Source organism: Linepithema humile, chromosome 1, assembly GCF_040581485.1.
Source record: "Linepithema humile isolate Giens D197 chromosome 1, Lhum_UNIL_v1.0, whole genome shotgun sequence".
Classification (NCBI taxonomy): Eukaryota; Metazoa; Arthropoda; class Insecta; order Hymenoptera; family Formicidae; genus Linepithema; species Linepithema humile.
This window is the reverse complement of record NC_090128.1, coordinates 41,657,959-41,681,391: the sequence shown is the minus strand read 5'-3', so window position 1 is coordinate 41,681,391 and position 23,433 is coordinate 41,657,959. Positions and strand designations below refer to the sequence as shown.

General features: G+C 35.0%; 3 protein-coding genes and 1 long non-coding RNA gene across 10 annotated transcripts in view; 2 read left to right on the top strand and 2 right to left on the bottom strand.

Moving 5' to 3' along the window:
• The window catches only part of LOC105673654 (protein I'm not dead yet-like), a 9,358-nt gene extending 4,556 nt beyond the window's left edge, over nucleotides 1–4,802 (bottom strand). Inside the window, exon 1 of one of the 2 annotated variants that reach the window (XM_012369430.2) lies at nucleotides 4,388–4,802. The gene's annotated coding sequence lies outside the window, so the exon portion shown is untranslated. Of the gene's footprint in view, nucleotides 1–101; nucleotides 4,287–4,387 lie in introns of those variants that run through there. The other variant, XM_012369431.2, reaches the window with a different exon arrangement.
• Nucleotides 1–14,219, top strand: part of PIG-S (phosphatidylinositol glycan anchor biosynthesis class S) — a 19,574-nt gene extending 5,355 nt beyond the window's left edge. The window contains exons 2-9 of the mRNA XM_012369435.2: nucleotides 9,931–10,161; nucleotides 10,873–11,070; nucleotides 11,566–11,784; nucleotides 12,026–12,214; nucleotides 12,271–12,409; nucleotides 12,614–12,761; nucleotides 12,911–13,257; nucleotides 13,513–14,219. Of these exons, the coding sequence (XP_012224858.1) occupies nucleotides 9,931–10,161; nucleotides 10,873–11,070; nucleotides 11,566–11,784; nucleotides 12,026–12,214; nucleotides 12,271–12,409; nucleotides 12,614–12,761; nucleotides 12,911–13,257; nucleotides 13,513–13,615 (1,574 nt within the window). The 3' untranslated portion in view covers nucleotides 13,616–14,219. The remainder of the gene's footprint in view (nucleotides 1–9,930; nucleotides 10,162–10,872; nucleotides 11,071–11,565; nucleotides 11,785–12,025; nucleotides 12,215–12,270; nucleotides 12,410–12,613; nucleotides 12,762–12,910; nucleotides 13,258–13,512) is intronic.
• raw lies at nucleotides 14,108–23,433 on the bottom strand. 6 transcript variants are annotated; one of them, XM_012369438.2, is made up of 16 exons: nucleotides 21,144–21,886; nucleotides 20,430–21,025; nucleotides 19,484–19,582; nucleotides 19,133–19,286; nucleotides 18,876–19,036; nucleotides 18,064–18,140; nucleotides 17,860–17,969; nucleotides 17,574–17,788; nucleotides 17,377–17,485; nucleotides 17,195–17,298; nucleotides 17,064–17,127; nucleotides 16,910–16,988; nucleotides 16,596–16,823; nucleotides 16,301–16,406; nucleotides 15,998–16,226; nucleotides 14,108–15,705 (listed from the first exon to the last, which is right to left on the bottom strand). In XM_012369438.2, the coding sequence occupies exons 5-16, from the start codon at nucleotides 19,016–19,018 to the stop codon at nucleotides 15,565–15,567; spliced, it is 1,605 nt and encodes a 534-aa protein (XP_012224861.1). In that variant the 5' UTR covers nucleotides 19,019–19,036; nucleotides 19,133–19,286; nucleotides 19,484–19,582; nucleotides 20,430–21,025; nucleotides 21,144–21,886; the 3' UTR covers nucleotides 14,108–15,564. The 6 variants fall into 6 exon arrangements, with proteins under 6 accessions (XP_012224861.1, XP_012224862.1, XP_012224864.1 ...); XM_012369439.2 differs by lacking the exons at nucleotides 20,430–21,025; nucleotides 21,144–21,886 and adding an exon at nucleotides 23,201–23,433; XM_012369441.2 differs by having other exon boundaries at nucleotides 16,686–16,823; nucleotides 20,430–21,886.
• LOC105673663 (uncharacterized) lies at nucleotides 21,667–22,321 on the top strand. Its single transcript, XR_001101000.2, has 2 exons — nucleotides 21,667–21,807; nucleotides 22,034–22,321. It is a non-coding gene; the product is annotated as an uncharacterized lncRNA (long non-coding RNA).

Here is a 23,433-nt window from a genome sequence, read left to right as displayed (position 1 = left end):
TAAAAGAAAACATTTATAATATATAATTTCACAGTAAATAATAAAGCGATAATTGAGAAAAAATGGGTACAGAGAAAAACTCAGAGAAAAGATGATCTTGCCTTTTTTATTTAAAAATTATCTTGCTTTATTGATATTTGACATTTTTAAGACATTAAGAGAAGATATTGAATTCTTGAAAAAACTTTGTGATCATTGAAAATATCTATATATATCCACGAATTTCGTCACGGTATTCTTTATCGTACTAGCTTTTTTTCACTCAATTGATTTAATCTATTTTATTAAAATTATACTTTATTTAATCTTTTTATTCCTATATTATTTCTGAATTTTTCGCGAACGAAATAACTTTGTAGGGCGAGTACCACCTGGGACAACGGTTACTGTACTGAGGATAGACAAGATAATAGTCTCAAATATACATTCCAATCATAACATTTTGTGCGGTGATCGATTGCGTTTTTATACGCATATAAACAAACGACCGGCGACGAGCGTCTGAGAATTTTCCGCGTTCAAAATGATGAAAGTACGTTTTCGGGAATATTCCCGACATGCGTCCGCAAAACGTTAATTTATCACTTTTTTTTTTCTTTGTTTCTTGTATAATTATTCTATTATTTATTTCCTAACAATCATACCTGACGATTATCTCGCGCGAGACTCTTATCGCAATATATCGACCTTAATAAAACGCAAGTACAAAAAGAATCAGATCGAGGACCTCGCGGTATTGTTCTCCCATGGCCTTCGTAATTTTTACATGTATGCATATGCAAATACATCATTTCCGTTTATGTGACACCGGTTATGTGTTCCCCTCGTACGCGCGCGCTCGATTAATCGACATGATACCGTCGTCTATCCAGGCTCTCTCATGCTCGTTTAACCCTGCGCCATTTGCGTCAATAACAATACGACGTTGACTGATTGTTCTAGGATATGTGTTTTATAGCCTCCCAAAACTACTGTGTACATAATATCGTTTAAGCTATATCGCACTTAGATATCGAAAGTCCTACACGCGCTAATTTGCTCGCGGGATTTTCCAAATACGGCAAGCAAAATTTACGCGTTACATGAGATTTTTGCAATGTTTTGCACAAACTGGGTTTTTCTTTCTTTCTTTGAGTATTTATGCAGGATGTATTCAAATTCATACGGATATTCCACGTAAGAAAATTTTTTGAAACTAATTTTTCCTTTCGTTATATCATAAATATTGACATCTTGTTTAGAGATAATCTTTTTTTCTTTTCTTTTTACGGGATAATATTACTTATTCAAATGTCAAGCTGTAAAATTTCAATATTTCTCAACATAATAACGTTTGCTAATAAAGTACTGTTTTCCGTACGGCATCGCGCTACTTTTATGTGAAATCGACAAACGTCAGTTCTTAAACGTCAGATATTAAACTCGGTAAACAATGGAGGAACTAATGAGTGATAATGTTATTGCAAAAACGTAATCGCAATATTACAATTGCTTTTTTTATATTCCCCTTTTACGAGCCATGGAAAACTGCAGATTAGATTGCGGTAAATTAATAGAATATGAAACCACGATAATAATTTAACGCGTTTTGCGATAAACGAGATTGCTAATTAAAATAGCGAAACATCGTGCATATATCATTTCTTGAATGATTCATTGTCTTGTTTTGAGTGATTGAATGATTTATCCTTAGATAAAGGATAAGTGTATAAGTTAGCTTTACATCTCTGAAGTGCGTTATACATGTTCGCGAGTGGATTATTAAAGTGAATGATAAAAGAAAGATTTGGTAAAGTTTATTTTACATATGAAAGAACAAGCTGAACAATTTAAGTTACCTATGTTAATATTAAATAGCAAAAATATAAAAAAAGTTAAATATAATAAATTATACAAAATGTTTCTCATGTGTCAATAGGAAGTATTAATTCTGTTTTATTCAAGCATGACATTTAAAAAAGAATACATTATAATGTCGTATCAATCTACATACATTGAGGTGAAGAAATCTCTATGATAATTAAACATACATAAACATACACTTTTCATTAGTTTTTTAATTTTTTAGAACATTTTAATTTTTCATGTAACTTTATATAAAAATGCACAAAATTTTTATGATAAAAAATGATCTGTTTTTTAAATCTTTCTATTTAACTTTAATAATTATCGTATTTGCGAATCTCTTTCAGAGTCGAATTATTTGTTTTAAATTTTCTTTTATATAAATTATAATTCAAGTATTCAATAAGTGAAATACAGAAAGTGCAGTATCTTGTACATTCAATAAGGAGTTGTCGTGACTCAATCTTTTTGCTTTGTCTTGAGAATGATTCATGGAGGTTGCAGTTGAGGAGCTTATTGATTTGTGTGTGTGTGTGCGCGCGCGCGTGTGTGTGTTGAAAGTTAAATTCCTATTATTATTTTTGCAAAACAAATGTAGCGAGATGTTTCCCAAATTCACGAACAAAAATAGACTCGTCGTCGACTTAATTTACGCTTCCGCACACCATTAAGTCAAGTCGAAGATCTTCACACCTTACACGCACTCAATGATTTTTATTCTCAGTGATATCTGCTATTTTGGTTAATTTTTTACATTTATTTCGTATTTTAGGTTATTGCAAAAGTTATTGACTTCTTTACTCTGTTTGTTCTATTATAAATATACATTTTATTTAAATATGAATGTTATTAGTTTTTTATCTTTCAATATTCAATCGATATATTTTTATGCGAGGCTATACATTAATAAAAGATTTAATAATGAAGTGACATATTGGAATAAAAAGGAGATTAAATTAAAAGAAGGCAGAATTTTAAACAAATAATTTAACGCGAAAAAGCAGGAAAAATTTCTGCAATTTACACTAGCGACCTTCAGCTAATTCTTATGATCACTGAAGTTAATTGGCACACATGATTAATTACGTCATTCATTTATTTTACTTATTTATTTTATTTTATAATGCAGTTTTAACTACATAATTTGATATTTCACAAATGAAAAATCACGATATTTATCTGAAATTGCCGAGAAAATTGTTATTTGCAATAATGAAAATAACCGATGTAATTACACATATTGATTGATGTAACTATATATATTTTGGATAATTGAAAGATACGGAATCGCTTCACTCGCTGATGTTATCGCGCAAGCAGTGTTGTTAAATAATCAAAATAACAAAATGTCATAGTAGAGAGAGGCATAATTGCGAAGAAATACAACAGACAACTCAATACGAAAAGTGCAATCATTGCGAGAGATGTGATTGTGATGAAAACTTGAGCGTATCCCAAAAAGCACAATTTTCTATCTGCACACATTATCGTGTGTTGTATTCGCGGATGCAATTTTCGCTCCCGCTTCAAGAGATGCGTTAAATATAGAACACCAGATCGTAGGAAAAGACGATAAAAATTTAAGTAAGCGATAGTTGCAATCTCGTACTTGTCATCGTTGTTTTTGTCACATTTGTTTTTCGCAAACATTCTGCATGTCGCACATACTATTTTGTTGTGTTCAGTTTTATAATTTTTAGAAGATTTTTATATTTTTGTGAGTTTAATCTAAATATTAATTAATAAAATGCTAAAAAAATAATTAGCCAAAATTATTGAAAAATTGACAAACGATTATTTCCGACGGATATTAAGAAAAAATAATTTGTGATATCACAATTTGCGTGCGTTTGTCGTAAAATTCGCAATTTAGAACACATCAGATCCGCACAATTGAAATGCAAATTTTTAATGCATGTTTGATCGCCCTTTTGATGCATCCGCAAGCGATACGCCATGCATCGTTACACGTCGCGTGTAAACGTATCCCCGCGACGCCGAGAGTTAATCTCGACAGATCATCGGGGGTACATTCTTTCTCTTATTGTCACTGGAGGTCTTATACAAAGTTAAATTAAAAGAGGCGTGATACCGCCCGTTACCGCCACCGCATTAAAAATAGAACATGCAGCATATCATAGTTTGTTTCGTTTTTTTGTCTTTCTTTTCGCACAGGAAACTTAACACCGCGTAGTTCGAAATAAATTTATCTCGTACGATAAAATTGCGAGGAAACTTTCTAGCGATTAGAGTGAATTTTGACAGAGAAATGATTTATATGCATTATTATTTTTATAGACTTGATTTAATTCATTTGACGGAGATCAAGAAATTTTAAGCTTTAGATATTTAGCTTTTAAAATATTTTCAATTTTTAATATTAGTAATAAAATGAAAAAGATGCTTTAGAAAGATTGAAATATCACGAATTAAGCTGTTGTAAATGTAAAAAATATAATATCGAATGATTATTGATATTAATTCGATAACTGACGCAATTACATTCAACTGCGATGTGCACTTATTTTAAATTATCACATACTTGTTTAGATAGCAACGTGAGACACCCTTCTTGATTCACCCTTTTCAATCACTACACTTCAAACAATCGTTGCACGCGTAGACGTTGTGACCACGTCGTTATATTTGCGATAACATAATCACTTGTACAAGACGAAAAAGTCTAACGCGCGGTCGCATCATTGCCACTAATACAAATTTATCAGCAGTTAGTCAGCAACAGAATTTCTCTCATGAATTCTAAAAATACTCCTTGTAATAATTCATTCCACGAAGTCTTTTTAACAATCTTGCACGACTTGTGATTCAGTGATGCATTTCTTTGTGAGAATTTCTCTCGCTTTTCGTGATGCTTCTTGAAACTTCCCAAGCTTTTCGATGTTGAGTTCAACGCGTACTGACCGTTCAGGCCAAAAGCACAGCGAGTTGAGGTCTACAATTCAGGCCTCATCCCTTCTCTTCTTTAGTGAATCCTGTTCTGCGTCTCGTGTTCTTCTTCTCCCTCTATTTCCATCTTTCTTCTATTTCTCTAGTTATCTCTTTCTTGGCCAATTTGTTCAAGTCTCAAGACACAACGGGGGTTTTCATTTGTTAACAAGGGATCAACAGGGTTTTTTCTAAGCCTAACACTCACATTTTCTTGAACCTTTTGTACTATTGTACTTAATTGATGAAAGTACGAAAATATTTTATTTATTTTAAATATTTACCGACAATAAATTTTTTTCTGATTATAGCACAAAAATGATATTTTGTCAAACCATAAAAATAAAGTTTCTTTAAGGAAGGGAAAAAGCATCAATACTGTTTAATCTATAAATGGATGTGAAAAAGGAAAGTTTTTCCTAAATCTAACTTTTATGCCTTCCTAAATTTCTTATACTATTGTAATTTATTAGTGTGAGAACATCCACCGACAATAAAATTTTTTTTGGATTTTAGCAGAAAAATTATGATGTTTTGTCAAAAATAAAGTTTAGTAAGGAAGAGAAAGCATCACACACAGGCAGGCAAAGTATTTTTTAATCTGTAAATTGATATGGAAAAGTCAGTTACAAAATATCAGCATTTTTGTGCTACAATCCGAAAAAATTTTATTGCCGGATTTATTGCTGGATATTCTCGTTTTCAATATTTACTATCACAAATCAATTATATTTAGTATTTTTTCATATTTTTTCTTTGTGTCACACTTTCTAAAATTTCTTTTTTTATTTAAAGCTTGGTTAGCTATTATTGTTAATAAGCTATTTGAATGGTATTTATTTTAGTAATGACATTAATTATTTTATATTAAAAAAATTAAATTTTTTATTGAACGATTCTTCCGCTTCTGTTCCAAAAATGTCGAATAAATTTGAGTATTTTCTATTACTGCTGGATGCAGTGCATAAAGGTACAAGCAAATCCTGTTTGAGTAAGCCGGACTTCGCAGATTACACCTTGCCTCACCTGAAATGTACTATAGCATCGGGCAACAACAAGAAAATCTACATTCCTTCGTCTTCAGGTCACAAATATGCTACCATAAAAAAAGTCTCGAATGCACACACTGTGTAGGACGTATTGCAAGAGGTCGCAATAGGAGTTATTTTATTTTTTGTGTTTGTACATATTTCACCGGTGAAAAATTTGTTTGGTTATTCGTTAACCAGATATTTAAAAATATCAAGAATGCGAAGATATTTGATACTTTATCTTAAAGCAATGCGCTATCGCACAGAGCTAACATTTAAAAATTATTTGATCGATATTGTTAAATTTATAAAAGAGATAAATGTGTAATATTAAAGATTCGTTAATTATTTCATTTTTTCTGTTATTTCACCGTATTTTTTTACGAAGCTCTGGAAAATTTTAACTGTGTTTGAACGAACCGCGATTCGCCGGAAGCATTCTTCATTTCTGTCCTGCATTCATTATTCATTCCATACGCGTGCATTGTCGTTCGAGAGAAGTCAAGCGAAACACAAAGTCCTAAATACAAACGTCAATTCTGTTCAATTGTGAAAGTAATGTACACTCAAGAAATTAATACGTTATAATATGTCTTTATCTTAGTGTTGGAAAATGCGTGATACATTCGCGATTATTGACACCTTATTGTCTTCTCGATATTCTGTTATGATTTCATCATACTTAACGGTTCATTAACATTGAACCGCAAATGCTAGTCACCGATTATTTATAATACGCTATCGTAAAAAATGTGTTATAAATAATTTCTTTTTGCTTAATCGAATACCGAAAATTTTGACTGCATGGTGCAAATAGTATTTTAATTAAAATAAAACAATTATTTTTTTAGCATTTTTTGGAAATTAATTTTCGATAACTATAATTCATATATTTTTTTATATACCACAATTATTGATAATTAAGCAAGTTATAATTTCGCAAATTTGACTTTTATTCTTATCGGAAGTGCACTATGATTTATGCATTTTTAGCAATATTATTTGAAATTTTTCCGTGTAATTTTGTCATTACGCTTGTAATACAGTAATACCATAAATTGATGCATTAAATTAATCGTTATATAATAGCTTCGTTGCGCGTGGAAATCTACACGCGCGCGCGTTTGCATGCTTAAAGAAACTAGCGAATAAACGGAACTCTTTTTATATTCTTTTACCGTATATCTATTGCTGTGAAATAACACCAATTCAGGTAAACGTCGAGGGAAATAATACAAGGTCCTAATTGCAAGGCCGTTATAATGTCCCGTGCATTGTCTTGTTCGCATAATTCGAGCAATTGTGCGGTTCATAAGCAGATCTAAAATGAACTATCATCGTAAATTGATCATGAAAATATAATGAGCAATCATGAGATATTATTATATCCCGTTAAATATTTAATTTGACACTACTTGAACAAACTTGACATATTTATGATTAAAATTAAAATGGGTGATTAAATGGGTAAAATAGCAGACAATAAAGATACGATGGAGCGCTTATAATATATAAATACAATTGGCGCGAAATAATTGCATTAGTATTAACCTTTTTATATGCGTGTACACTTTTGTAATTAATAAATCTACGTTGCTATTAAATTTACGATATGATAAATTGATAAACATATTAAATCACAAGTACGTGAAGTCCAATTATGTATAATTAAATGCAACCGTATATGTTTAGATATATTGAGAAGTGAATTTTATTAAGAAAGAAGATGTTATATTGTTACTACAACGTCTGTTTCGTGAATACGTAATTCTTGTAACTATAAATGAAGGAAATTGTGCCACGTTAATAATACTTTTAATTAAATCGAATTACAGTCCGACGCGTTAAATTAAATTTTGTTTCAATTAATTCAGCGAAACTTCATCTTCTTTACAATTATATAATATTTACGTCCACGCTACCTCTTTGAGTATTTATCAGCGGAAAATCGCGATGCGCAACGATTTAATTAGCGTCATGAATCTCACGACGTCAAATATACAACTGTTAGAATTTTCTCAATTACTCGACAATAAATTTGCAACAATTGCACAATTCTAAAAATGAATGCGATACAATTGCCTTTGTCTAACATTTAACGTTGTTATGATATTATTTAATTAAGTAAATATATATCGCACTTTATAATTACATTTTGCATCGGAAGCCGAATAAAGCCGAACTTCTCTAGACGTGATATCACATATTTTTTCTCATAAAAAGGCCTCTACAGTTTGTTATCTGGCTGATCTCAGCTTTGTCTGATCTATGTGCGAAATTAAGCGCTGATCATAATATCGGAATGCATACTCGACAAAAACTACATAACGCGTTTACGCTTTGCATAGAGCATGTTTATGCATTTCTCGCATGACGAGCGTTTACGTAATAAAAGGACAGAGCAGATTAATTGATCTGTTAAATTCGTTCAAATGCTGAGCTCGATTCATATCACCTCGTTTAACTCACGAGTATTCGCGATGATAACTTGTAACACATACGCGTCGCTTTATACTTGCATAGCTATATGCTTTAGAGAATTGTGTAAACAAGAATAAAAAATCTTATGAAACAATAATTCAAATAACATATATACAGACATCGTACAAAAGCAATAATTTCCAATGGGAACCACAAACGCGGAGTGCGTGTCATCAGTGTTGTATAGGATGGATCCATCCTTCACTTTAACCGAGACATCAATGAAGTATGCTTATCGTTTCAAGTATACATTGGCGAAACTAAAAAATTCGATCAACGTTTTTTATAAAATCTATACAAAATATATGTCTACGTCGACATAATTAAATTAGATTTATTATAAATGTATTATTATATTGATTATTGCATATATAGCGCATTTGTATGTAGAATTATGTACTTTTATTATGTACTTTTCTCTAAAAGAAATTAATTTACTCATTGTGTTCTTATTCTTCAAACATTTTTACGGGCAAAAGAATTGTGTTTTTCAGATGTATTAGACTTGATCTACAATGTGCTTCTTGTGTGTCGCTTCTTGCTCTCTGCCGTTCGTATTTTTGCTTCTTATGCGTTTGTCGCATGGAGTCAAGAAACACCGTGATTTACAATTTTTCCTTTCTGAATTTCCGAATAAAAATACGCCTTTACATAAAAGCAAAAAGGCAGAAAACAAAAGGCACATTGTAGATTGGGCTTTATCATTGTTCGGCGCACATAATAATTGTTACATAATTTGATATCACTACTGGCATCGTCGGCAAACTTGTGTGGTCTCTGTTTGTCCCTCTCTTTTTCTCTCCTGATCCGCTTATGGATCTCTTGTAATTAAAACGTGTTCACTGGACATCGATGTAAAATTTGTTGGTCGATTTGTGGAAAAATGACTGTGAACCCGGCGTTTAATTTCACATTCGCGACGTCGCACGGCCACAAACTTAACATTGAACTAACGTTTCATCACGCCCGCGCAGCGTAATGCGGACCAAATTGGAGCCGGTTCAATTTTATCCCGAAGGTTAAGAGCACGGGAAAAAGAGCCGACTACAACTGTTTTAGCGGTTAGTTAGGAATTATCGAGACTTTTTTGCGACTGCTACTTACTTTAATAATGTTGAATAATTAATGCATTATTATTGATATATTATTATCGAATTAATATTAATTATTAATTAGAACTCGTCAGACAAGTCGTCAAACAGCGACACGTATTAAAAAATATGAAGCAAAGATTTAATGAAAATTAAAAATGACAAATTTATAGAATTTATCCAATTGAATAATATTAATAACTAAGTATAATTTGCAATAACGTATATAAATTACACTAGTTTACAAAAAATTAAAAAAAAAAAATTATTTTGAATTAGACAAGGTGCTTCTTATAGATTTTTGGATGTTGAAAACGATGCTGCAAACCAAATTTCACTAGCACCCATTTTTTACATATTAAACCTCAATTATTTTGAAAACCTGACGTGTTGGTGAAATTTGGTTTGCGGCATCGTTTTCAGCATCCAAAAATCTATAAGAAACACCTTATGTGTTCAAAATACCTTATATTGTTCAAAATAATTTTTGGCTGTGAACTTGTAGATAAATAATAAAGTTTCTGTGTGTGTTACAGAGAAATACAGGGTGTACGCGAGTATGTCGTTTGCTGTGCTGCTGTTGGGAGTCGGTGTGCCTCTCTGGTGGTACACCACGGCGGTGCCTCGTGTCGCACTTCCTTATGCTGAGATCGACGAATTGTGGGAGTTGGATATAAGGATCACCACGAAGATCACCGTCGCGGCGTTTTCGCGCAATCGTGCCGAGTTGCTCACGCGCGAAATCAGGCGAGCATTCGCGAACGCTGGTGAGTGATATTCAAACGCAGAAGATCGACAATGAAAACTGGCATAATAAACGAAATGAGAGATGAGCAATAATGATATGCGATGCCAGCAGATTTTGACGCTGAAAAGAATGCTGTCAACAAGTCGAATAATATCATTGTTATGCACGATCTGTCGCTTGACGTCAATCAGAAAATCTGTATATATGAATATTTAGCACGAGTCGAGTTTGACAATCAGTTGAGATGGCACTGATTCGAATTTATACCCATATTATGACTGAAGTGTGTAAAAATAAACAAGGACCTTTGATCCATTCGTGATGCTCGTGTACGGATTGAAGATTAGTTAAAAGTTGTCAAAGCTATCTCGGCGATCTTACATTGCAACGTTAAAGGCAAGAAAATAAGCGTGATAAACTTTGAACGCACGCGCATATTACGTTCACACACTTTAATTAAATATGCTTTTTGACGATAAAAATTCAAAAAGAAAGAAACGCGAAAGATAATATTTATATCTTACTGTGATTAACATATTGTATTATTATTACAATTAATAATATTTTTCTCTTCTCGAGAATACATTCTCAACTTTACATACATATACTTTTGCGTAGATTATATTTTATATCGCGATTTGTTTTAGGCTAAAATTGCACAGCGATCGATACTATTAAGGTCATCAATGATTTTATTTTCCTCTAATATCAATTTATGAATTTATTTTAGAAATCTATCAGCTAGATGTGGAGTATCAAGTGATTTCCAATAGTCTGCTGGCATCCGCTTTCACATATCACGAGTTCGAGAAGGTGGCTTCAACCTTTGATCTAGACGTGGGCGGCTTGCTGTTGCTGGAAGCGACACATCTGAATGTTCCCGTTCTAGTCGGCTCCAAAAGAACATTGTACTTCTCAACCGAAACCAGTAAGCTGCATCATCATTAAACAATTCGCTCAGATCAATTGCTTGTTTGATCTGAAACTACGTCAGGGTCAATGATCAGCTTATTGGCTAGACGTGTGTCGCAACGATATTGTCGTTAGAGCGGTTTAGAAATTGCATACCGTGATTTGCATAACACGCAGCTGTTGCATTCATGCAGGAATGTACAACAGTTAGAAGAATGGTTGCTTATATTCTCACTTTATCAAGTAATGTTAGAAAGATATCAAAGCTGAGTAATATTAGAAAGATGTTAAAGAATATATCAAGGTTTTACAAATTTTATAAGAAATGTATGCTGCTATATAATTAGTAGTGATCTAACAATTAAAGATAATTATATTTGATTGATCACAATCATGTTGACTTTTGAACTTGCTGATTAAATAAATTTCTCGATTTAAGAATGAGCTTGATAAATCTTAAAGAAGCTATCAAGCTTTCTTAATGGGGTTATACAAGTAGCATTGTCCCCAGGCGCTGCTAAATTGATACAAGTGCTGTCAGAATGGATTCTACATGATAAATCATTGGCGTTAACAAAGAATGCGCTTGCCGAGCCTACTGTATACAGTTTGGACGAGGAGAATAGGAGGCGATTCCCAGCGAGTCCGGCATACGACATCCTAATTACGCTAGTTAATCCCGATCCTGAGAAACTGAAGGTCGTTTGGGATCTAAAGATGATAACCGAAGGTATATTTTATATTTAAAAGTAATATAAAAATTAATATATTATTAAATTAACGATTAAATTAGCAAAATTTATTACACATGATTGCGATTAAATAGCATGGATATCATATTTTTAGCGTTTTTAATTCATGAATTTTATATTATATTATAATTTCGTATTATTATTATTAGACACCGACGATTTTAATTGTTAACAAAAAGGCATATAACACAATTGAGATTAAAATTTAATTTGTTGCAGAATATATGGAGCCATTCTTGGATGAATTGTCCATCTTGAGTAATTTCTCAGTCAAGTCGCAATGGTTGTACCTGCTGCCGTTGGACGTGAATCCTAAACGTGTGCCTGATAGCAGCCCGAGTCGCAGACACTTTGCCCTGCGCGAAAGCGTTCTGCCGCAGCTCGTGACGCCGTTGGAGAAAAAATTAGGTTTGTAACGCGTGTAAAAAAATTATACGCACAAAACATTTCTGACTGAATTTTAGCATCACAGGTTAGTCTCCATCCGTGTGTCAATTTGGTCGTCTACACTGTGCCATGCGACAGTGCGCCCTTGCACATCTACACCCGCAGCGGAGACATATCGCGAACGGACAGCAACATAGAAGCCTTTCTTTCTCCGAGGTACCTTTCCCTTTCATTTTATTTTATCGCACATGTCCTTTTCTAAGCTCACCAACATTAAGATTGCTTATTTACGTATATAAATATCGTGCAACTTTATTTATTTTTAGAAGGTTTATCTCTCAGTCTCTTAATTTCTTTTATAAAAATAGCTTAACTCGATTTTGTTATCATGGATATCGTATAATGTGTCTATTAACATAGATGGGGTGGTGTAGTTTTGATCAACCCACCGTCAGAGGTTTGCGAGAATGCACAGGAAAATGAAGCCGTTACCATCGTTCCCGAGGAAACTGCCGTAGTAGGCACGTTCCTAGCACAGCTCAGACTATTGCTCGGCATCCCAGAGACGGTAATTACTCTTGACACAAGTATTTTACAAATTCTATTTTGCTGGGATATAATTAGGAAAATGGTGTAATGGTATGGCTGATATGGTTTTCAACTCGTTTTAAACAATCACGATGAGGAACGGTGCAAAGACACTCGCGCGAATTTCAGAAACCTATTAACGGAGTGACGGCGATGCCGTTGGTGGGATTAAGGCCGCGCGACTGGGAGATTGATTCCTTACTGAGGTTTCGTACCGTTGAGCAATTGACTTCGGCGAAATTGACCCTGCAATCGCTGGCGCAGCTACTAGAGGAAATCAGCAACATTGTCATCACGGACGTAGTGGGAAATAGGATTAAGTCTGCGCTCAGATTGGTGCACGAGTCTGCCGAGTGTCTGCGACGCGGCGATCTTGAGCGTAGTTTCATCCTCAGCAAGGAGGCCTTTGTCACTGCCGAAGCAGCCTTCTCCGATCCAACGCTCTTGGCGCTTCTCTATTTTCCAGAAGATCAGAAGTGAGTGCGAATGATTTTAAATAATCTTAAAAGACGCGAGTATATTTGAAGAAAAAAAAAGAATAACTTTCTGCTACTTGGAGAAAGAAAGGAATGTATGATTATATATATATATATACACATACGCAGAAGTTATTTATTCCGTTATTTCCAGGTTTTATTTTGTATACTTGTATAAAATTAATAGGGGAGGCATTATAAATCGATTATGTATCTTTTAAATTACATTATCAATAATCATTTTCGATATTTCAGGTATGCAGTGTATATTCCTCTGTTCCTGCCGGCGATGATACCGGTCTTGTTATCGCTCAAGAATATACAAAGATACTACTTTCCTCAAAAAGGTAATAAGTAGAATAAAATGGCGAAGGTCGGATAATGAAAAGCATTTATCTGATCGATAATACGGTGATTACGTGTGTACAATAAAATGTGCTATCGCTTGTTTAAGATCATTTCGACCAAAGGTAATGTCCAGCAATAAAAGCTATTTCGTACTTTGTTACCACTTTTATAGCATAAAAAGTCAAGTTTTGTGTATGAAGTGATATCGATCATTTATCGTAAAAAGCTATTATCTAAAAGCTTTTTTTTTCTACGCATATAACGCTCAACGTTATAAGCGGTAACCATAATCTTTAAATATTTTCAACACGATGGAGATGCATTACGTAAATTTAGGTGTACTCAAAGCTGACACTGTTAGTCGGGATCATGTATTTTTAATGATCATTAAGTATGAAAGTAACTTTTTAAACATTTTTACTCACCGTCGTGTGTTACCGGCAACTTTATCGCATCGGGATCTCGTGCGAAGAGAAAAAACGTTGGAAAGAAACGCGTGAGAAACGGTGATAGTTTTGTTTTATTTTTGAAAAGAAAATGTTGAATGAAATATGTGTACGTGAAACCATTCGTGCAAAAAAAAAAGAAGATATAATAAATGATTTTTCTCTTGAGCCACTTTTTTGTCGTTTTTTTTTTTTTGTTTCATTCAAACGGATGAGGTCTATGAGCAAGATATCAAGTAATTCGAAGAGATGATAAATGTTTTAACATCTCGTTCTCGCTTGCTCGCTTGCTCGCTCTCTCTCAACACACACATACACATATTCAGTCACTCACTCAATCATTTTTTTCCTCATTCATCATTCACTTACTCGTATGTTGTACACCGATTGGAACGAGAATATAGCGTTATTGAAATTCTCGTTATCATCGACAATTGGAATTTTATATTTGCACGTTTTGGTGCACCGAAACGGGGGATGAATTCTACGAAGAATTCGCTACGGATACACGCGGACGAGATGTACATACGCGTGCATCTGCGTACACAAACACACGTCATTACGCACCCAAAACGCAAGTGAATTTCGTGTGATATATCCCTCTTCGATTAGATGCCAAGTTAATTGATTAGATAATTAGAAACAATTACAAGGTTTATGTACACGTATATCAAATCAATCCTCAACCACGTTACCAAAAGGTTACAAAAAAATTGCGAACGTTAAGTTGCTATAAAAAAGAAAAAAAAAACGAGAAAAATAGTACATGTCCGTCTACCATCAAAGACCGCCCTCTTTTTTTTTTCTTCTTTTTTTTTCTAATGATCTACAACGGTTAAATAAAAGGTTCAACATCATTCGATAAGAGAAAAACATAGTAATAAAAAAAGAACTAAATAATATTAAAACAATTAGCTGCTCGATGCACTTAGCCAGTATAAAACAGCACATATATATATATCAACTCTTTCCTTAAAAACAAAAAAGATAAAAATAAAAAGAATTGTGTTTCACCAACAAAGTAAAAATAATTGCTCGAGAAATGCCGTATGCTCGTAATAAATAGTAATAATAAATGGAATATCTCGATGGAAGTAAAAGATCTTGACTATTTGTGTTGCAACTTTGTCAAGAATTTAAAAACGGTAACAATTAATAGTAATGATAGTAGTATAGTAATAGCAGTAAGAGTAATAGTAGTAGTAATAATAATGCATAAACAAATGGTATCGTTAACTATTTGTAGCGCGAGAGCTAGCGATGAGACGATGGCAATAAGATAACATCGTGAGAGGCATTTCATGCCAACGATGGTTACAATAGTCACTTTTAATAGAAATAATAATGATAGTGCGGCATCATCATTATCATCATCATATCCTATCGTGTTCGCGTAGATCTCCAATGGTAGATGGACATTGTTAAGAGTAAAAATAAATTAGTCGTCGAACCGAGCTTATTCGTACGAAAATAATAGAAAAAGAAGAAAAAAAAGCAGTAAAGAGCAATTAAGTCAACAGGGACTTTGAACTAATTGTATCGCGTGTTGCAGAGCGTCAGCGATATTGTGAAAAACAGGTACACCTTCGCGCGTCGCATAGTCCGACAGGTACATCCTTCCTCGGTTGTAATCTTTTCTGGCTTGTTCAGTCAGCTAAATCAATCAAAAGAAAATAACAATTACATTTTATAGTTTTAAAAATGAAAACAAAAATGTCTACGAATGTCTATAAATGCAAACTATATCGTAGATCGACACAACTTTTACTTCGCAATACATATATAGAAACTGTCACTATTTTTTAATTCGCCCAAGTCTTTTAATCTCAAATAAGGCGGTAGTCAATTCTATGTGAAATTATTGATAAGAGTATAATAAATTAATATATTCAATAGAAACGCTATATATTAATCTTCATAGTAAATATAAGTTATATCAGTCGTACTTGTTCACCAGACACGATAGAATCTTCGGGAAAAGTTTGAACACAGAGGACGAGCTTAGCGCGCAGTCCAATCAAGTGAGCTGCCAATGCCATGATGGCGATACCGCGCGAGTGCTGCGGCACTATCAACAGGATCAACCGCGAGTTCTTCATCTTCTGCAATTCCTGCGGCAATATCCTTACGTTGTACTCGTTCAGGCTTGGTCGATACAGAGACAATCTCATTGATCTGAAAAAGACCGTGAAATGAGAGAAGAGTGTGCTGAGATACACCGGTGAATAATCATCAAAACTGACACTTACTCTAACAGCGGTACTGCAGAAGATTCTAGCCAAACCAGATCTTTACTAACTACGCCGATGTAAATATCCCTTTTCTCAAACTCCTGTACGAAGGAATTTGCCCAATCTAAAAAAAGTTTGACGTTTGAATATGATTTGGTGCGAGTTACATTTTCAGCCTATTCTACGAAATAAGTGAAATAGGTGAAACAATCAAGACTGCGAATGAGAGAATGGAAGATTTGGGCGAGAAAGAATGGGGATAGGGAGTCGGTGCGAGTGCCAAAAACAAAGGACTGTTGAAAATCCGAAATACCTAGGAAACGATTAAAAGGATGTACGAAAGCTCGACGCAGGAAATTTGAGGCCTTCCTACTTAATATATTCCATATTGAAGGTATCTCACTTTCACAAGAGACGCCGTTATTCTTCGTCCGCGTCCACGATGATTCGCTGGCCAACGCGCAAAACTGCTCGAAATTGATTCGTAGTTCTGTCGGATCATCTTTCGCCGGAAATTCGTTTATCAGCGTCCTATACATTTCTGCGCGACAGACATATTGTGCCGATTAACATTTTTTTAAAGTCAAAACACGAATCTATTAAACGTCATAAAAACGTGAACGTTACCGGACTTATTCACTGCGTTGAGCAGATCCGAGAGGGACACGTTATTGCATATTGTGTTTGACTGCAACATTAGCCAAGCCTGGAAATAAAAAAAATTATGTTGCAATTCGTGAAATATATTTGAAGGATACTTGATGCGATAAAGCGTACATACCTCTCCTAATTTTACCATGCCGCTATCATTGACGTCCATAGATTTGAAAATCTCCCGTAACGTACTAAAATAGACCAAATTTGGCATAAATTATTCATAAACAGTTGATTACGTTGGACGAAAATTCTTACATAGTATCTGTCCCATTCTGAGTGAGTGAGATTCTTATAGGTCTGATGCCATCATCGGTGTACAGGTTCGTGCAATCCTGCACATTGATTTCTTCGCGTAACATCTGTGCATATATATATACAGTATACGTATATCAATCGTCAATTTTTAAACACAATTTCGTATCGATTAAATCGATTACCTTGGACGTGCAGTGAAGAGCAACCGACACACTTTCGAATATCGGTATCCTTTGCCTTTCCATTAGGTACTGAAGTACTAACAACCCGTTCATTAAATCATAATATTCTCTAAAAATAACATGTGTACTGATAAAATGAGAAAACTCGTAACGGTCGATAAAAGATCGTTAGATCGATTAATTCTGAAGGAACATACTGCGTAGAAACACTCTCTCCGAGTATAGTCTGCCCTTGGCGATACGGATAAATAACGAGAACCAACGACTCGCTGCGCGTAGCTGACAGTTGAGCTGCTTCAATAATACTCGCACTATTGCGCGTCTGATTGTCGATGACAAACAGCAAGATCCGTGCCGTTTGCTTCGCCTCGTATTCCTGGGCTATCAACTCTGGAGCCCATTGTGATACTTGCTACGATACAGAATTCAATTAGTTTGCATCTGCGCGAAAATAAATATGGCACAAGAAAGTGAGCAACTTACAGGATTGTAATAAGTAATTCCGAGGTTCTGAAGAGTCGGTATCGCTATGTCTGACCTCCAGGTGGTTGGATTGCAAGAGCCTCCCAAAAATACCTCATATGCCATTCTCTCTAAGCAATTAATCCATAAGTAATTAATGGGACGCTTTGTCGGAGCGATCAAACCGTACATGAGACATCGTGGACGGATCATTTATTGACTTACTTGAGCCAGTTTTGTGATTAGTATCCTTTCCATCACCGAGTAATGAGCGGGAGGCGTTCATAGGAACAGCTGCTGTTCTAAAGATAAACAAGAATATAAACGTGTACAATAATCTTAGCTTTCTCACTCTCAATTATGAAGCTTTTGTAATTAGGAATAAGCTTTCTTTATTTCTAATCTTACAATTTTCATCATTTTGATCATCGTCGCTAGGAAGAAATTTCGTAATCTTTACTGTGTGTGAAAACTGTTAAACGTCTCATTGTAATCTTAAAAGCAAGTTAGCTAACAACATTGTTAACGAGACTACATACAATGAGCATAGTTTTTGATTGCAGTAAAATGACATTAACTGTTTCGCAATATGGAATGAAATCACTCTGTATATCAAAAAAGGGACTATCAATTGCGTAATTAAATTTCATCAGAGTGTGGTAATGGGATATACTAGATAGTGGCACGCTTTTATTATCGTTTTGTAGTTGAACGTACTTCCAAATATCAAATAATTTTGCAACAACAGACATCGCATTGCGTTTCATCATCACTTTAAAACATCCCCCATGATTATCATAATCAAATGTTCAATATTTTCGCCTGAAACATACAAATTTCCGTTCACCTAATAATTGATCAAAGAAACGCGTGTGTAAAAAAAAATTGTGTACTTTAGTGCAAATAATAATATAATTTGCGAGAGATTTGGAACTTGTTACTGCACAAGGGAATTATACGTGATGTCTTGAGAAGCGCTAAAAAAAAATACCTAGCAAAATCGAACCAGTCAATATACTGTAAAGTTTTTAGGTTACCCTTGCTCGCACAGATGTGCCAGTTCTGCGGCAAATATGCAAAATTCTTCTAACATTATACAGGTATCGGTACAATCAGGACGATCTTCAGTATCATGCTGCAGCTTATTGCACAGCTGCAAGCAGTTTGGAAACAACAGCATCACGTATATTTCTTGTATCTAAAATATCAAGCAATTCTCTTTTACTTTATTTCAGCATTGCTAATTAAATAAAAATTACGTGCAGGTAAGATAAGATGAGGTATGCATACTTACACAGAGTATACGAATGGTTGCCAAGTTTACGCTTAATCAACGTCTGATGATAAATATTCCTCATTATTTAAAAGCAATTAATCCAAATGTACGTTTCCAGGAGTAATGATGTACCTATGTTTTTCTCAATAGGGAAAGTTTCTTTTAAGTTTTCCTGTAAAAAAAATGGAATATTAACTTCTTAATTAAGATAAATAGAATTGTTTTATTAACTAAGAAATATTTTGCACTCTAACAATAATTATATGATCTAAAATATATATTTTTTGTAACATAATATAATAATATCATATATAATTAATATAATAAATAGACACTTGTTAATTTTAAGAGTGTAACAGTTATATCTACCTTAATAATTTTTTTGTTAGGCATGCCAGCATGTTAAATGCCTGTCATTAAGAATAAAAGTTTGACTTTGTATCTTCTAGTTGAAAACCCCAAGTTCACCTACATAAAATACAAAGAAAACTTTTAATATATTGCATTGATCTGAGTTTGACTATATTTATAAAATTAGTAAAGCACAGATGATTTTCATAGAAAAAATTTAATATTGATGTTCTCACTCCAGTCATTATAATGCAATTACTCACTAATATTTCTGCGAAACACGCGATCATATTTCCTGTAATTTCCAATTAATAACACACGAGTCATTTAAATCACGGAATTAATTTGCAAAATAAAAAATGGCATTAACTAGAAAAACGGGGGGGGGGGGGAAGTAATGTAATGCGCCCTACGAACGAATCATGGAGTAGACGAACATAACAAATCGCGTGCCACAGTTTCTAATCACACTGACGGACGTCCTGTGTATACACACATACCGTGCAACCACGTTGTGTCGTGTCGCTTCTTCACCACTTCTTACAAAGGCGTAGAATCGTTCAGGTGTACAGAATTAACATTTTGTATCACAATACATCCCGAATTATAAGATAAGAGATCTAAGATTGTCAGCAAGAATGAAGTTATCTCGATAGTAATCGTTATCGATTGTACACGCTTAAATCTTGTAAATCTTACGGTTGAAACTTTTATCTAAACATGCTAAACACAGGATCAAGTCAGTTGATTATCTCTTTCAACGCGACAAACTTGAAACGAGCTCCTTTTACAACGTCGGACTAGCGAACTTTCATTAGAAGCGCGTTCGTAGTTCTCCTTTGCGTTTTCCATCGCTTATCGCTCACACACCATCGCTTGTCCTACCATCCTTGTCGATGGCGATTCAGTGGGGCAGGCGGAGAAACGCACGAACCAAGCACTATAGCGAAGTGCGCACACTAACCTTGATTTCGGTGTTGCATACCCGTGCACAAAGAACAGCGTAGAGCGCAGCGTACAATGGAAAAAGTCACAATTGTTCGAGTGCAACCGACGGGACGATGCACATCCCTCGCATACGCTTCCTCTCTCCCTCTATTTATCACTCTCCCTCTCTCTAGCGCAGGGAGCGCGTGGATAAACAAAGCGTGTCTGCGCGGTTGGGAGAAAAATCAACGGCGGTGGTGGTGCGAGGAGCCTCACAGCGCACTCCCGCTATTGCTCATACTTATTTATACACCGTTATATTTAAAATGAAAGAGAGGCGCGCCGGCGGCCGTATCGTCGTCGTCGTTGTTGAGCGTACACTGCTGACTGGTGGAGGAAGAGATGGTAAAAAGGACCGTATGGGTGACAGGCGATCAATCACATTTCCACCGAGCTGTTCGCTGTTGACAACGCGAGAGACACACGTCGATGAGGAAGCCGCGCAACATCGAATTGCGCCAAGTTACGCGTTTGTGGCGACTCGGGACGCGCACGTGAATTTCACTTGTAACAGAGCAAATCTTTGTGGAAAGTTAAACGGCTATTCTCCGATACATCGAGCATTGACACATCCTAAAATAGAAAAGATTTTATTTTGATTTATAAAAACGGAAAGGTTAATAATCGCACGACTGTCGTCATTGACGTTATTTGTACGCGATTCCGATACGACACGTCTGTACGCGAGTACCTCTGTTTTACGTTTGACGTTTTACGTGCGACAGGCTACGGCGAACACTGAAGCGAGCGAGTGAGCGAGCGGTTGTTCAATCTCACTCAGGTCAGCGACGATGGGGTGGGCGACATTTTATCGCATGTTGTCTTTTCCGCGACGAGAAAGAGGTTGTCTGCATGCGTACGCTCATGCGTGCGTGCGTGCGTGCGCCCCTCTGCCGTCTCCGCACCCCACACACTCCTAGTAACTCAGAGAATGACGTAAACCTCTAACAATGAAACGTGATGTCACACACGGTGAAGTTCGCATGGGCTCTCCGGATCGCCGCGCCACTCTGTACAACTCTGCGCGCGCGCAAGTCTGCAGGGACCTTGAATTTCGTGGTTGGACTCCAATGCGTCTTGACGGTACGCGCTTTTAACTTCGTACCACGCGCGGCGATGATGTCATCGATCGTCGCTGCTGCGCGAGATTGAGATCGTCGTCTGTACACGCGCCATGGTTCAAAAAATATTCTCGGGCAGATAAAAACCACACGTCCGATGCTGTCACGAGCAATTTTCGATCGATACCGTCATACGCGGGCTTTATTGTCTTGCGCGCGAGTGTAATGAGCAATCGCGGGCACAACGAAAATGGCGAGTGTTGCTTTTTTTTGTCATTCGTGCTTGTCATTGACGTAAGTGAATGTGGAAGCGTTATCGTTGTTTATAAGCTGCTTTTTTATTATGACGTTATTTTACAAAAACAATATAGGTGCAATAGATTAGGTTAGAAGTACAAAGTTCTGAAATCATTAAAGTTTTAAAGGTTAAGATAAGAGAGAAATATATAATAATATATCAAATATGTTAGATACGTATTTATTATCTTCTGTTTACTACAAGTTAATATGACAATTGCAGAGAAATAACGTATTCTATGACGTACAATATGAAAGGAACAAAAATACAAGCATTGTGAATTGAGCGCTAATGAAATATATAAATATTGTTAATATAGTTTTCTATACAGTAAATTTCATTAGCATTTAACATTAATAACTTGTAAGTTATTTGCGAAGTAGTCATTATACTGATCAAATTAGTAAAATCGAAATTGCGTCACGTATGTCTCGCACAATCAAATGTCTTATTTGTGTGAACTTCAAATTGAGTGAAATCACAAGTTAAATATATTATACGTTAAATTTTCAGCGTTGTCAATGTACAAGAACGGTCGTTGACATTGTCCGATCAGGTTACACTGTCCTTAAGAATCCTTTCCTCGTCTCTTCATGCGTGCAGTAGCCTTTAGAATGTATGAATTGCGCGCGCGCGCGCGTGCTCGCGCGATGCCGAGTACGGGGCGAAGTAAAAGGGAATCAATCGGTGTGCGACTGGTTTTTCATCAAATATGGTGTGGAAGTTTTCGAGCGGTTCACACTATCGACAGGCTCAAAAGTCTGTGTGTACAATCCTAGACGTTCTTTTCAATCAATCGATTTCGAAAGTCGCCAGCCGAGTTTTCAATTTTGATTAAAAATAGATTTTTCGAAATAATAATTCGATTGAAATCGAAAGGCAAGAAATTTTGTTGTGTAGTGATATTGTATACAATGTCAGTCACAATATTAGCACAGTATAAATAATAGATTGCCATTGAATATTATATCTGCAACATTTGCCTTTATAAGGAAACGATCAAGATTGTTTGTGATTTGTATGACTCGCATAATCAAATTCGGAACCGTAGTAAGTTTCACATTGACAACAAGACAGCTTATTATTAACTAAACTCGCTTCAAATAGAAAAAGATTCGTGTAAATGCCTTTAATAACAGTTTTTATATTAATTTCATACTTTTATCTTCTGAAAGGTAAATACGATATGTACACGTTGCTTTATTCTAAGAGCAGAAAGTGCAGCTAAGAAGGATATATTAAATTCATTGAAAAATTTGGTCGCTTTTTTTAGTAACAAAATTATACAAAAAAAACCAATACATTTGTCAATCAACTTAATATTTAATAACATGTGTGTGTACGTGTTATGTGTGTTCTAGATATTATTATATAGTAGAATATACTCACACTTATGGTGACAGTCTCGAGATCGAGGTGACTTTCGTCTAGTGATCGCGAAAATCGCGGAGGCGCGAATCGTACGACGGCGATGGCGGAAATAATAATTTATAATTTGTTGGAGCGCGCTTATTTGTCTTATGTCTCTTTTTCTGTTTCTCTTTCTCTCCCTCTCTTGCTTAATCCCTTCTCTCTTCGTGAGAAAACACTATTGAAGCAAACGCGATAATGCGGAAATCATT